This window comes from Nicotiana tabacum, chromosome 5, assembly GCF_000715075.1.
Source record: "Nicotiana tabacum cultivar K326 chromosome 5, ASM71507v2, whole genome shotgun sequence".
NCBI classification, from domain to species: Eukaryota; Viridiplantae; Streptophyta; class Magnoliopsida; order Solanales; family Solanaceae; genus Nicotiana; species Nicotiana tabacum.
Genome location: NC_134084.1, coordinates 158,825,047 through 158,841,038, shown reverse-complemented (window position 1 = coordinate 158,841,038; position 15,992 = coordinate 158,825,047). Strand labels below are relative to the sequence as shown.

At 31.7% G+C, this 15,992-nt stretch overlaps 1 protein-coding gene across 1 annotated transcript; it reads right to left on the bottom strand.

Moving 5' to 3' along the window:
* Positions 1 to 3,058: 3,058 nt before the first annotated feature.
* Positions 3,059 to 8,707, bottom strand: LOC107801881 (ATP-dependent Clp protease proteolytic subunit 6, chloroplastic-like). Its single transcript, XM_016625286.2, has 9 exons — positions 8,535 to 8,707; positions 8,333 to 8,394; positions 8,111 to 8,183; positions 6,658 to 6,859; positions 6,486 to 6,551; positions 6,208 to 6,348; positions 5,220 to 5,273; positions 3,765 to 3,857; positions 3,059 to 3,531 (listed from the first exon to the last, which is right to left on the bottom strand). The coding sequence occupies exons 1-9, from the start codon at positions 8,618 to 8,620 to the stop codon at positions 3,484 to 3,486; spliced, it is 825 nt and encodes a 274-aa protein (XP_016480772.1). The 5' UTR covers positions 8,621 to 8,707; the 3' UTR covers positions 3,059 to 3,483.
* Between the last annotated feature and the right edge of the window lie 7,285 nt (positions 8,708 to 15,992).

The following is a 15,992-nucleotide window of genomic DNA, read 5'->3' as shown; positions in this document are numbered from 1 at the left end:
TTTATGTACATTTTAAGGGAATTAATGATAATAATTAGTGTCCTAAAATTACTCTAACGTATCTTCCACTCCCCCACGTTTCTATCTCCACATCCTACCCCCTCCCCTACGTATCTTGCATCCACCCACGATTCCACCATTGACAACCATTAAAAAACTTTTAAGCTTTGAATTCGAATTTGGGTTTTCAGAAAACATTATTTGTTTGAATTGAATGTTGTTGCAAAGAATTGAGAATTCTCTCTACGTGTCTCTATCTCTCAATCCCAAATTTCACTAATGTAACGCAAAGGAAAATAGAGCAGCAATTCCACCATTGACAACCATTAAAAAGCTTTGAAGCTTTGAATTCGAATTTGGGTTTTCAAAAATCATTATTTTTTTGGATAAGGTGTTGTTGCTAACAATTGGTAATATGGTTTGGAGTTTATATCTCAATTTTGAGGGGTTTTGGTAAATATTAGACTTGATTTTGGCTGAATTTCAGATTGAAACTCGAAGAAGAAGAAGAAGAAGAAGAAGAAGAAGAAGAAGAAGAAGAAGAAGAAGAAGACATAATATATAATATATTTACGAAATTGTAGTAAAGTTGTAGAAAAATTATAAAAAAATTGTTTATATATTTTTCTTTTATTTATTTAACTATTGTATGAAAGTTGAACAACATTGTATAAAAATTATATTTAAGTTGTATATTGCAATTGTGTATAATTGAGTAGAAATAATGTATGAAAATTGTAGATAAGTTATATAATATATAATTAGTTGTATGAAATATATTTTTACTATGTATAAATTAGATACAAAATATACAAAAGATATATTGTATAAAATTTGTATAGAATTTGTGTTTACGTTGTATATTATTGTAGTTGTATTTAACTAGGTAGAAATAATATGTGAAAGTTGTAGATAAATTGTATAATATATAATTAGTTGTATGAAATTTGCTTTTACTATGTATAAATCAGATACAAAATATACAAAAGACATATTGTATAAAATTTGTATTTAAATTGTATGTTATTGTAATTATATTTAACTGAATAATGTACTAAAAATTGGACATGGTCATGTTCTCAACTAAGTCAATTCATAAATCACGTGTGGTTCGGAGAGGGGATGAAAGAGGGGTTGTCTTGGCAGAATTCCTTAATTTAGTTATTGCGCTTAACAACATTAAATGAATATAAATAACAAAAGGAAAATGAAAATAAGGGTCTCTCATGCCACTTGATACAAAGAATGAGCGTTAGTCGCAGAAGTGGACTAATGCATATTATTTGGGAGAAATTCTAAAATAGCCAGATTTATAATTGTGCGTTTAAAAATAGCTCAGTTTTAAAAGTAATTAAAATTTAATCACTTTTTATGTAAAGATAAATTTGAGCGAAAACACTGTTCAAAACCCGAAAAATACGTCAATATATTATACTGGAGTTCCAGCATAAGTATGCTTGAACTCCAACATATTATGCTGGAGTTCCAGGATAGGATAAGTATGCTGGAACTCCAGCATAATATGATGGACTTCTAGCATAAATACACTAGAACTCCAGCATAATATATTGGAGTTCCAGCAAGTATAATTGTCCAGTATAATATACTGGAGTTCATACACAGGTGCACCGAACTCCAGTATATCAGCAAAGTATACCGGTCTAGCATAATATGCTGGAGTTCATACACAAGTGCACCAAACTCCAGTATATTATATTGGATCGGTCTCTGTTACAGCAAAATAGTGACTATTTTTCATTGACTTCGTAAACGTTGGCTACTTTTAAATGACCAGTAAGAAAACTGGCTATACCGTGCTATTTTTACATATTATTTTCCTCAAGTGAAGACTAATAGCATTATATCCTACTGCACAGACATAACTGTGAGAGGCAATGGAAAACTGCCCAAAAATTTACTTGATTCTAAGGATGTTTCCATATTTGAACCGCATACAAAAATTTAATACGTTGGTAGACACATATATTTACCAGCAACCAAGTCATTGATGACATTATGTTGCTTCAATTGTACAAGAGCAATTGCATGATAAACCGACTGAGCGTGAATCAAACTACTCGATCGATATGGTCAGAGTTGTACTCCAAATAATTTTAGTTTAATGTAAAGATTTAAATTTCTTAGTTGCATTCCTATTGAACTAGAATGAAGACATAGATGACCGAGGAGATTGAAAAATCAGAAGATTTGTGAGAAAACATACGAGTGGAAACATAAGGAAAGAGAGGAGGAGAGAAAAAAAAGGAAAAGGGTGTCACTATATCCGTTGATTGAAGGCACAAATAATGGATTGGGAATCTTTTAAGGTGGATTGTATATATTTTGTAAACAAAACTTGTTTATGCCGGGTAGTTATGCTAAGATTATTTCTTATCTATTATTTGATATGATGTATTATAGTATTGCATAATTTCTAAAAATATTGATTGTTTACAGAAATACCCTCCAAAATATGGCGGAAAGTATCTGGAATAGGTTTTGAGGAACAATTATGTGTTTAATCATGCTTATACAAGTATTAAAACCCCTTGCATTACACCAACAAGGGTTGTGGTGGAGTGGTAACTACTCCTTCATCCTTAACTAGAGATCTCGCGATCAAATCCCTGGGTATGAAGTCTCCCTTTGTTAGGCAGCGCTTTACCCCCAATGAGGGAATTCCCGCCTCGAATTCGAATTTAGTCGGGCCCAATGAAGGTACCACATACCGGGTGAGAAACAAAAAAAAAACCTTGCATTACTAATACTAGAGTTTGCTACTATATATATATATATATATATATATATATATATATATATATATATATATATATATATTGGTTACTTTAATTGAATTAATAAATATAGATATCCTCCCTTTTTCAGAAATCAATTCGGATCCCTAATTTAATTTCTCTAATTATCGTGATGATCCCGGTTGAACAAAAACTCTTTCGTCTAGTGTATTTTATCAATAAAACTATCGCTGTTTCCCAAGAGCTAACCGATGAATTTGCAGCAAACTGTAATTATAGGACAGAAGCCCCAAAGATAGTAGTCGCCTCATCAATCTGCAATCCGCATACCATAAGTTAAATATTCTTTCGTAACGACAGCAAAGGAATGAATAACAATTGGAGTAATATATATTTGGGAAAAATACACATCTTCCTGAATCTGCTTTGTGTTTGATCACTTCACTTCCAACTGAATTGTTATTAAGTGATGAATTAAGACTGATTAATACCCACAAAAGTGCTGAGTGTATCTGCAAGAGAGACAAAAATGGTAAAACATGAGCGCTTTCTATAACCGTCTTCAGAATTAGGCTTTTGGACATTCCTGGATTGAAGAGTTGAGATATTTCTACGATACACATTTGCAAGAGCCAGCTTCTTGTACTTCGAAGTGGTTAATGAGCAACACCAGCTTTTCCGTCATCGGAAAGCTAGCTATCATGTACTACTAATGATTCATTTGCAACTAGTATTCTGTTTCTAGCACCCCATCTATGAGACCAAACTCCATGGCCTGCCATAAAGCAGTAAAGAAAGAAAATGTTTGCTTAATCAGATGGATTCTGTTTCATGCCCAGCGAAAATTGGCATTGAAGGAAAGTGAAATCAGATAAAATAGAACCATATATACACCACAAGAAACTACTTTAGAAACTGCCAACAAGGCTTTTGAGGCATCTAGAAATGCTTTAGCAAGGAATAGCATCTTAAATACTAGCATACAAGTTATAGCATGAGTAACATTACCTCAGAGACAGACAAAAAACGATCCCTTTCAGTGTACTGTTGCACCTTCTCAATTGATTGGCCAGTAAAGGCAACATACATCTTGTCGATTTTCTGTATAAGGAAGTAGAATATCAACTCAATCAAAAAGTCCTGGAATATACACTACTATTAACTACTTCGCCCGGAGTTTTAGCTCAATCACAAAGTCCTGGAACATATACTACTATTAACTACTCTGATCGGAGTTTATAGGTGAACTACAATATCCTATTTCCCATCCCAATTTAACAAACTTATGCCCCTAGTTCACAAGTCTGGTATCAGATCATTCAAGTTCACAAAATCACGTGGTCTCCGTGAAGGACCACCAATGTTAGTTTAAATAATACACTGAAGATTGCAACCCATGTATAAAGATAAATTGAAATTTTGGTGATTCATTCCAGCACGTATGCATCCCCGTCAACAATCTTTTTTTTTTAACTACGTTACATAAAGAGCATGTCCACAAACCAGTAAACTGAAAGTGAAGTTTAAAAAGAGACTTCTTTATGGTCATCATGGTCCTATGCTGTGTCAGTATAGTTTTCAAAATTACACAAATGGAGAAAGGAAGTCCATGGAACCTTCTATGTTAATCACCATTATGCTTAATCTGGATTCTGGATGATTGTATAACAATGAGTTTGTAGTAGCGTACCACAAATACCAAGTGAACCTCCATCAACTTAGCTTAATGACCCTATTAGACAAGTTGTTTATCTGTATGGTATACTACAATATGGTTTGTCAAGAAGTTCCAACAATAACTATCTTATGATCATGTTTATTTAGTGCGTAAATTTCATTCGTATACAATTTCCCTATATATCCTATGAGTCGTCAAAATTTACTGAGTCACGTCAAATCTAGGAAGATTCGTGTTGGTGACATTGCTGATATAAATCAATACATTGCATAGTAAATTTATTAGAAAGGCTTTCAGTTTATTTTTAACTTTTGTTACTGTATACTTTGATTGTACCATTGCGACATGATCTTGTCTACATTATAATATTAAAATTAGGCTGGTGTCAAATCTTTCAAAGGGTAGTGTAAGTATCTGCTAATTATCTGCCATGATATTTCCTGTATATTCTTTGATTGTCATCGGAATCTTTTTTATTTAATGTTGCTATACATATTCGACAAACCCTCAATGTGGTACATGATACACATCCTGATCTGACCACTGACCACTATCAGGAGACGGAAACTTTGCTTGCAAATTTAAGCTTGGTGCCCATGAAACAAAAAGTCTCTAGTACACTTTACTTATCATTTTATTTCCCCCCTTAGGGAGTGGGGCGCCAAGAAAAAGGTCAAGATAACAAGAGCAATAAATTTAATTTGGAGGCTGAGCAAAGATAATCTTCTTCAGAACCCAAATGTAGATTATCAGAAAGAGAAGGTTGAATAAGAAAAATTACTAACATGGCGAGATTGAACCGCTTCATTCACTTGGCGCCGCACATCCTCCACATGACCCTAAAGCAGCAAGTACAAGTAGGCTTTTAATAAAAATACAACCAGTTTAAGTAGCAAAAATGGAAGCATCTTCATACAGTTCTGAACTAACAGAAACATTCTAAAATATATTACCTCTCTTCTAATTGTTTTATACTAGAGACATCTCTTTAGCATAAAAAGAAGAGCAATTCATTAAGAGCTTCTAATATAATGCGGAATTGCTCTTACTTTATACAAATTTCCTTGTACATTTGGACTAATACATTATTCTACCCTTTTTTTTTAGTTGACATCATTTCTAGGAAATAATTTTGTATGTCTTTTATTTGATAAGGAATTGTATGTCTTTTCTTATACATGAAACAAAAAGTGAGATAGAGAATAAGATTTACAGGAAAGATCTCTTTCGTTATGCCTACCCCAAAAAAAAAAAGGCAAAAAGAAAAAAATATACCGCAGATTGGCACATACAAAGTGTTTAGTCGTACAATCACTTTACTGCACCATTACAAAGTTTAGTACAATCAATTTTACAAATTTTTGTCAGAACAAATTAGCTGTACGTTCTTTTAACTGTTTGAGAAATTTATATTGAAAAAAAAGGTAACAAAGAATGCTCATTCTTCAAATAGGAAATTAAAAAACAAAACATTTTATTAAGAACTTGGAAAGAAAAGAGTTGAAGAATGCACAAAAAATAGAAGAAATGAAGAAAAGAAATATAAGTTGACGGAAGATTATAATTGTCTCTTGGGTATCCAGTGGCCCAATTTTTAGGGGAGAGGGTGTTTCTTAATACCTTAAAGGGGAAACAACAACGCGTCAGTCCCAAACAAGTTGGGGAAAGTGTTTGTAATATTTCCAAATCAGAGGAAACGTAGTTGTACTACACCCAAAGTAACACAACTTGACTGAAACTCTCAGCACACTTTTAATAGAGATTAGAACTTACTCCACAACCACTTTGAGGTTGATGAATCATTATACGTGCATTTGGCATTGCGTACCTCATGCCCTTTTCTCCACCGGCAAGAAGAAGTGCTCCTTGGCTTGCAGCTACTCCAAAACATACTGTACCAACCTTAGGCTTTATCTGAAAAAGAAGTCATTGCTTGAAGCATAATTATTGTAAGAACATAATTCCAAGAAGTAGAGCATATACGCAATTGAAAGTTGTTCAAAATTTGATTAAACAGAGTGATTATAGACACTATAAAGTGACATACTTACCCATGACATGCAGTCATATATTGCCAAGACAGAGTAGGTACTTCCACCAGGACAGTTAAGATAGATCTGATATTGCAAAACATGGACATAACTGTAAACAAGACCTTTCTATATTCAACTTGATTAAACAAAATCTAGCTATACGATTATGGCAGGCAAAGCAAAGCAGTACCAAAATATCTGCATTTTCATCGATAGTTGCGAGGGTCACAAGTTGTGATATAACTCTCTGAGCAACTGCGGAGTTGATTGGTTGTCCAATGAAGATAATTCGATTCCTGAATAACACAGTAGAGAGATCCAAAGGGCCCCCTGGTGTTATCACGGCAGGCATGATGGGTGGATTCCCCTTTTTTGCTTCAATAACACCATAGCTGTTTCCATGAATTTCAAAACAGGAGTGTTATATTATCCAGGTGGCATGTTTCGACCAATGATTTGGTCTATGTGTGTAAACATTGACCAAGTGAATTTTCAAAGACCACCCAGTGCTCAAGAGACATTCAATAATGCAACATTTCTGCTTGCGAGTTAAGCGCAGGCTGGCTGACCATCTTTTGAGCATGCACATTTGGGTCTATGCTTGTGTCTTATTTCTTCACTGTGTAATTATATATTTTGGATAAATTGTTTCAACGCTTTCCTGTGAGAGATTGTTGTCTTTTTACCTATTTAACCCAGCTTTTTAAGACCTAGCAAGCACCAAAACAATATCAAAGTGGGCATGACAATTTATGCTCTTCGACATATTTTCAGTTTCTAACGACGTGCCACACATCAATACCATCAAAGTGAAAGTGAAGATAAGCTACTCATAGTAAATTTCAATAACTCTATTTCTAGTGAGTATTGAAGGAAGAACACAAAGCCTCACTAATTTAGGAAAACAACAGTAAGCTCATCTCAAGAGCAAGGAAAATTTATCTAAGTTCTGGATCGAAGAACGTCTGTGGGAAGATCTTACCAAGTGTTGAGAACATCTCTACACTCTTATTGACTTCTTACAAAACCACATCACTGCATCATTACATCTGGTAGTATATTTAACCAAAATATGACCTTTTAAAGCAATATGATTAGAGCAAAATATTCTCCACTAAGTATAGAAAAGTTTGAACACTAAGGGGTTGTTTGGTTACAAGGACAAGGGATTATAATCCTGGATAAAATGTGGGATTATTTTATCCGACATTTGGTAAAATCTTCAATTCTGGGATTGTTCATACCACAATTGTGGTATAAATTTATACTTCATCCAATGTGGCAAAATGACACCTTTGATCTTCTCCAAAGCTTTCCTCACAAAGTCTTTTAAGAAAGTCAAGGTTAATATTGAAAATAAAAGTTTATCGAAGCTTAACCTTATTTAAAAAAATTATCAAATTTAACCTTATAAAAAAGTTTATCGAAGTTTATCTAGCTTAACAAAGGACATGCTTTATATTATACCCCGCATATCACATATTCAAAAATTATACCCCGCATATCCCACTTTTAGTCAAATGAACCAAACATCTATCAAATATCCACCAAAAGATCCCGCCATTATTAGATCCTCAAATTATAATCCCATAAACTTGTTCACAAACCAAACTAGTCTAAGGATTGAAGATAAAGTGATAAACCTTGAATTGGTAAGACCACTGGGTTCGTGATCATTGAGCTTTAACGGGGTTCTCAGAGTCTTGTTAGAAAATCCTAGAAATTGAAAGAAATAAAACCAAATCATCACCACAAAAAAAAAAAAAAAAAAAAAAACCATAAAACATTTCGTTTCAAGATAATTAAGCAGCTAACTAAGTCACTAACTAACTCAAATTCCGTTGCTAATCAAAAACTTAACTTACCAATAGCTGATGAATCAGAATACGGACTTCGGAGAACAGAAATTATCTGCTTCCTTAAGCTTCTGCAGAAAAGTAATTTAGTATTAATTTGTTCTCAAAATCAAAAAATAAAAATAAACATGTAAATCAGGAACAAAAACGTAAATTTATCACTAAGAGAGGCATTCGAAAAGCAATTACGAAAACCTAGCGCTTAAATTACCTAGATGAAAACAGAGACGAAGAAGACGTTTGCTGCCGGAAAGAGACTGGAAAAATTGACGTTCCGGTGATGGAAGACGTTACCATTTTATTTCTCCGGCGAGATTCAGTGACGGAGTACTAGAGGGAGAGTGTTCGCCGGCGGAGTTAAGAGTTATCCCACGAGCATTCTGGTAAAAAAAGGGATAAGGAACGGGCAAAACCCGAATAATTGTTGGATCTTTATTGGGCTTTAACATTTGATTTTGAATTGGGCTATTAGCTTTGTGGTCTAAAGCACAATTACTGTTAATGGGGATCTTTACACAAATAGCCCATTGAATTCATTATTTGCTTTTTCTAGCCAATATATAAAGATTATACAATGATTATACATCATTATATACAGATTATACATTAATCATACATATATTATGCATTTGTCTGCTATTTTAAGTTTAAGCATTTCGGTAAGCGGCTACTTAAGTTAATTCTTCTATCCCGAAATTCTCCAGAATTTTGTAGAACTATGATACTTTTTGGGTGGTGTTTAACTTTTGATCCTCGCTTTCCCTATGGGTAGAATTTTAATGTCAAAAGTTAAAAGTATTTCCCATGAGGCAAGCAGGGGTAATACTTGTTAAATTTGAAGTTCAGACAAGAGGAAAGAAAAACTCATGATCATCTATTTTATGGGTTATTTGTGTACTTCACCCGGAATTTAAGATCTTGACAAACAGGAGCGGATTTAGGGGGGCGGAAGGGGGTTCACCCTTCACCGAAAAATTAAACTGTGTATATATGACAAAATTTGTTTTTTACCTCTATATATTAAGTTTTGAACCCCTTTAACACAATTCAAAAGTGTAGTTTAGTGGTCAAGCGTCTCCGCCACTGTTGACAAATGTGACGTAAAAGATGAAAAATTATCAACACAATATAGATTATAAAAATAATATCACTGTATAGAGAAGAAAAAAATGAAGTCATGCTTTAAAGATGTTTCATATTGATGCCTATGCATGCCATCAAATTAGACTAATTTCACTAACGAAAAAGTTTGTTATGATCTAAAAATGCGAAAAAACACTTCTTTTAAGAGAAAATCTCATTTTATACCCATCAATTCCAAACTATTTATCCTTTAATGTCCAGGTCTAAACTATTTACTACTTTTACCCATGCGTCCCAAACTATTTACCCGGTTTTTGTATAAACTTTTCCACAAATACGGTGAAACGAAAAAAACCAAGAAATAGCAAAGAAAAAGGTAGTCATGGATGCGGAAGAAGGAACACAACAACCCCAACTAGTTCTTGCACACAAACTCTTCCTTTTGACACACCTAGATGTCAATGACTTGGATTAAGTTCGCCTCCGTGAAGAAGACTTGGACAAACTCTTCTATTTCCCTTATATCCTTCTTCAAAAAGAAATTAGATCTTGTTATCTGAGAAGTTGACCTCTGGCTAGTTTCAATTCTGCTCCATTTTTTCTTGATTGTTCTTTTCCTAGCTTTTGCTCTTACCTTGGCCCTTGAATTTAAATTTTTTTAATTTGAAGATTTCTTGTTTGATTCAAAGTGAGTGTTGTTAAATATTGCTTATAGTACCTTCTGGAAGTTCATACTGAAATTTGATAGTATTTGGAGCTGATTTGAGGTGATTGATATCGAATTTTTCAGTTGAAAATCGAAGAAGAATATAGCTACGGTATACCGCTACGGTATATAATATGTTGTAGGAGTATATAGCTATACTGCAACAGTATACTATTATAGTATACAATATATTATTGTAGTGTACTATAACAATATGCAATATACTGTAACAGTATGCTGTAATAATATACAATATACTATAATAATATATTTATTACACGTAATTTCACTTGTATTTTCTCTTTTAATTTGCTTTAAGCTTTTACCCAGCGTGAGGGGAAAACTAAAACTGCAAAAAAAAATAAAAAAAAATATTATAGTATGATATATAATATAACGGTATACTCTTGCAATTAGATTCTTTTAGAATTTTTGAAATTTTTACTAACAACTGATATTATTTCAGTTTAATCATTGAATTTAATTTTTAACTCTTTGCGTACAGTTGTATACCCTGTTGGTATAGCTATATACTATACTGGTATTATATGTTAGTTAATATTTTTTTGTTGTATTAGCTACATTTAATTGGTACACAATTTGATTTTTCTTTAGTAATAGTATAAAAAAGAATAGTAAAAACAGTAAATGAAATTAGATTATGAAGACAAAAAAGAATATAAAAAAGAAGTTAAATGAAATTAGAAAAGGAAAAAATAAAAAAATAAGAAGAAACCGAGAAAAAAGAAAGAAAGAAAAGAAGCATAGAAATAAAAATGAATGGGAGAATAAAGAAAAAATTCCCCACAAAAACTGCCATGGGTAGGAAATGTAATTACTTTATGGGTAGAAAAATAAATGGATAAATAAAAGTAAATTATTTTATTTCTGTGAGTAACTGTGTCAAAACCCCTTCTTTTAATCATGTAGTCACTTATTTGGTTAGTCTCCCCCACTTTTAGTTTTTGATTTTTATTTTTCAGGAGCATGCGACATACGTGCTACTTATAATATAATAGTATTCACACCCACGCGAGGAATATTAAATATAATTTTTTATAAAAAAATATTACTTAAAAACTACGAGCAAAGAAACATGTAAATGATATTATTTTATAAACATGTAAATACACTGAATATTCATATATTCAAGTCTATCCAAATTCTACTATTTTTTCTGAATTAGAATTTTATTATTTAAGTACTTGAGAAATTGAAAAAAATTCAGGAAAAGTTTATATTTAAAATATTTATCTTCTTTTTATTTCTTCATAAAATAATAGATAATATTATTATATAAACCCTTCAACTGATAAATATTGCTGCAACAATATGAAAACAGATGTTTAATAATATAATTATATAATTAAAATGATGAATATTCTTAGAACTTTTTTCTACATTATATGAAATAAACAATTAGACTTTTCTTCTATTTTATTTTTAGTATAAAATTTGTAATTATTTCAAATTCAAATTAGACTTTTCTCCTATGTTTAAAATCCAAATTCAAAAATAGTACTCCCTCCGTTCCAATTTATGTGAACATGTTTGACTGTGCACGGAGTTTAGGAAAAAATGAAGATTTTTAGAATTTGTGGTCCTAAACAAGTCAAAAAAGGATCTAGATTATTTGTGTGGTTATAAATACTTCTTATTAAGGGTAGAGTTGGAACTTTAAGCTAAATTATTTCCAAATTTAGAAAGGGGCCATTCTTTTTAGACGGACCAAAAAGAAAATAGGTTCACATAAACTGGAACAGATGTAGTAACTAATTATTAATAACACATAATGCATAATAATTTTAAAATTTAAGTTCAAAAGAAACTAACTATTAACTAACTTAACTAATTTTGTTCTAAAATTGCCAAATGGGTTTTTGTTATGTTGTCACTTGGCTTACAATGCTTGTTTGCCTCTCCTATTATATATAGATAGTATATAAATATAATCTATAAAATAAATAAAAAATACATTACGGCAGCACCTCTGGGCTCAATAGCAATTACTTCTGATACCTTAGAGCTCAATAGCAATTACTTCTGATAATTAAATGAAGCCGCTCAATTAACAATATAAGCGCGTTTGAATTGGTCTGTTTTAAGTATTTTTAAGCTAAAATAGCCTTTAAGTCATTTTGTAGTGTTTGAATAAAGTAAAAAAGTGCTTTTAAACACTTGTTTTTAAGCTAAAATGACAACAAAAAAAAAAGCCAAAAACCAATAATTAGAATTCCTACTTGTTTTTAAGTTAATCTCACTAAGCTAGCTCATTAAATAAAGAAATCCTATTCCACATAAGTCTTTATATGTCTTATTATGATTTATGAGACATGGAATATATATCTTATAAAATTATTGTTATTTTTATTGCCAAATACTATAAACAAATAAAAAAATTACTTTACAATAATTATTCAAAGATAATAAAATAAATTGAAGAATTTGAATCTTTTTGAAATTTGTGAGTGAAGAGATAGAACTATAGCTCCTACAAAAATATATTGATAAATAACAATATAAAGTCTTGAATAGCTAATATTGAATTATAAAAAATAATGTAATACGATATGAAAAATATAGGGAACTATCATTTATTGAAATGAATATAAAAAGAAAGCAAAAATATAATGGCAATTTTTTTGAACATTTTTTATCTTATGTTATAACCTTATTGCTTCAACTTAGTAATTTAACTTTTGATACTATATTATAATAAATTTTGCTCTATTTTCTTATTTCTTTCACGGCAAATGCTCTTATTGTGTAAAACAATTTGTGTACCTTAAGAGTTTTATCAACTTGACAAATAGGTTTACTTATGTAATAATTTTGAAATAAAATTAAATTGACTTTTTTGCTGCTTTATTAATTCAAAGACTTAATTATTTGTTGAGATTTCATATTTTTATGATAGTATAGAAGATACAAATTATTTTCGAACTTTTCTCATACTCGAGCATAATATTATTCACTTTATTTATGTAATATTAAAGACTACATTTAATAATTAGAATAAATATTTAATTAGGTACAAAACCTCTTGCTTTAGTATTAACAGTATATAGAAACATGTTGTTAGAATTATAGGAATAAAAGGAATCAATTTAAATATATTTCTACAGAAATTAGCATGAGTATATATAAGGAAAAGTTACGTAATACTCTTACTTCTCTTAAATAATATCTATTTTGAAGTCCTTAATATAAGGATATTTTACTTAGTTCAATAAGGAAAAATCTAATAATCCAAATTTTAGTTTCTTTTAAAGTCCTAAATATTAGGATAATAATTAAATGACTATTTTGTCTAGTGTGAACTCTATTTTAAAGAGGTAAAAAAGGCGAACGACATTTCGCTAAGGGCCTCCATATTTTTAATATAGTATAGATTATCTATAGCTACTTTTTGTATTTTATAGCAAAATAGGTATTTATTATATACACTACCATATAAGTGTAAAATATGATATTTATGTTTTTCTCTCTCTTTGTTTCAGTTAACACATGTTACTCTCTCAAATCACAGCAACAATTTTCTTCTTTCTCTCTCCACGATCTCTCTCTCTCACAGCAAAATTGTAGGAACAAATTTCTCAGAATTGATCCTCAACGTTTTTGCAAGCCAAAAGTTTGTAATAACTGGTAAAACTTTGGCCGGGTCATGCCAAATTACTCAGTCATTCTTCTTTTTCTCTTCACTCAATTTTTAAATATTTGCCATTGTTAGGTTTTGAGGAAGAAACTTCAAATTTCGTCTTCAATGGTTGATTCAACAACTCCGAAGAGGGTTACACGAGGTATACCCACTAAAGCACTCAATTTTGATCGTCGGCGTCATCATCCACTATTGACTCATACTCTTAGGCGAACAGATCTGGCTATGGCTACGCCGGAGAAGATTTGAAGGTCGGGTTTTTGTTCGTCTCCATTTTTAGTTTTAACACAATGTATACAGTATTTTGCTTGGCCGAAAAAATTCATCTCCAGCAAACTTTTTTCTTTTCTTTGCTTTTTTAGTCACATTCGATGATACAAATATATTGTATTCTGTACAAATACACTCAAATGTATTGTATTTTTGTATAAATATTTTTTTTTTGCATGTATTTATGTATTTCGAAGGTCTGTATTTATTGAATACGGTCGATTATCACTGTTTTTTGTGATTTATTATTGTTTGAATACAATCGAATTGAATACGGTAAATTGAATACAATGTATAATAGTGAATAATGAATATTTGTGAATCCAATACAATACATACAATCGAATTGAATAGAACGATATACACCCTTTTCTTGATTACCCCTGTATTTATAAATACAGTCGCACGAATACATGGAATACAACATAGTAGTAACAAGATTTATGTAGAATTGATTTTGTTGAGTTAAATTAGGAGTGATACACGCTAATTGTTCCTCTTTCCGTTATTAAACTGTTGTACTCACCTATTTTTAGGCGAATTTCGCTACTGTATTTATGAATACAGTAGCGCAAATACAGTCGCACAATTGGACTCTCCTATTACTGTATTCATGAATATATTAGCATGAATACATCGGATACAATCGGTCAGTCACATAGCAGCAAAATTTATATAGAATTGATTTTGTTGAGTTAAATTATGAGTGATACACGCTAATTGAATTTTTCCCGTTATTAAACAGCTGAATTCCCTTATTTTTAGGCAAATTCTGCTACTGTATTCATGAATATAGTAGCACGAATATAGCGATCATACAGTCGCACAGCTGGACTCCCCTATTTTTTAGGCTGAATTATGCTATTGTATCCATGAATACAGTAGCGCGAATACATCGAATACAGTCGCATAACAACTAAATAATAACTATAGAAAACAATTATGTATATGATAGCTATAAGAAGTTAATAACCAATAATCACTAGTAGTTTCTGATAATTCCTCTTATTAATTTCTTCAATTTTTTGGAACATACAACAGCACCAACAAACCCAATATAATCCCACAAGTGAGGTCTGAGAAAGGTAGTGTGTACGCAGACCTTACCCTTACCTTGAAGGTAGAGAGGTTATTTCCGATAGACCCTCGGCTCAAGAGAGACGAAAAGAAAGGTAGTAACACCAAGCATTAACAACTACAAGATAGTAGGAAAACAAGCGGAAAAACGTAAGTAATATGCAACGACCCAACCGGTCATTTTAAGCTCTAGCATGTCGTTCAAAAGTTTGAGGCCTTGAGTAGCTTTACTTCATGTTTTATAACTTGTACGTGTAGCCAGAATCGAATTTCGGGAAGTTTAGAGTTGATTCGGATGGAAAATTCTAATTTCGGAAGCTTTAAGTTGGAAGAATTGACTAGAGTTTGATTTTTGAGTATACCATCTCGGAATTGGGATTTGAAGGTTCCAATAGGTTCATATGATGATTTCAGACTTGGGCGTATGTTCGGGTTGGGTATCGGGTCACCTAGGAGCATTTCGGCGCTTATTGTTGAAAGTTGGTATTTTGAAGGTTTTAGAATTTCTTAAGTTTGGTTTGAGGTGGACTTTGATGTTATCGATGTTCGTTTGGGATTTTGAGCCTTAGAATAGGTTTATATCGTGATTTGTGACTTGTACGTAAAGTTTGACGTCATTTCAGAATGTATTGATATGATTCGGACGCGTTCGTCGAAGTTTGAAAATTGAAAGTTTAAAGAAGGATTTCGATCATCGATTCGTAGTTTTGATATTTTTTTGTGTGATTTGAGGCCTCGAGCATGTTCGTTTCATATTTTGGGACTGGTTTATGTGATTGGACAGGGTCCCGGGGGGGCGCAAGTGTGTTTCGAGGTGGTTTCGGACCAACTTTTGCTGAGTTGTTGTTGCTGGTTTGCTGGTGCTGGTTTTGTTC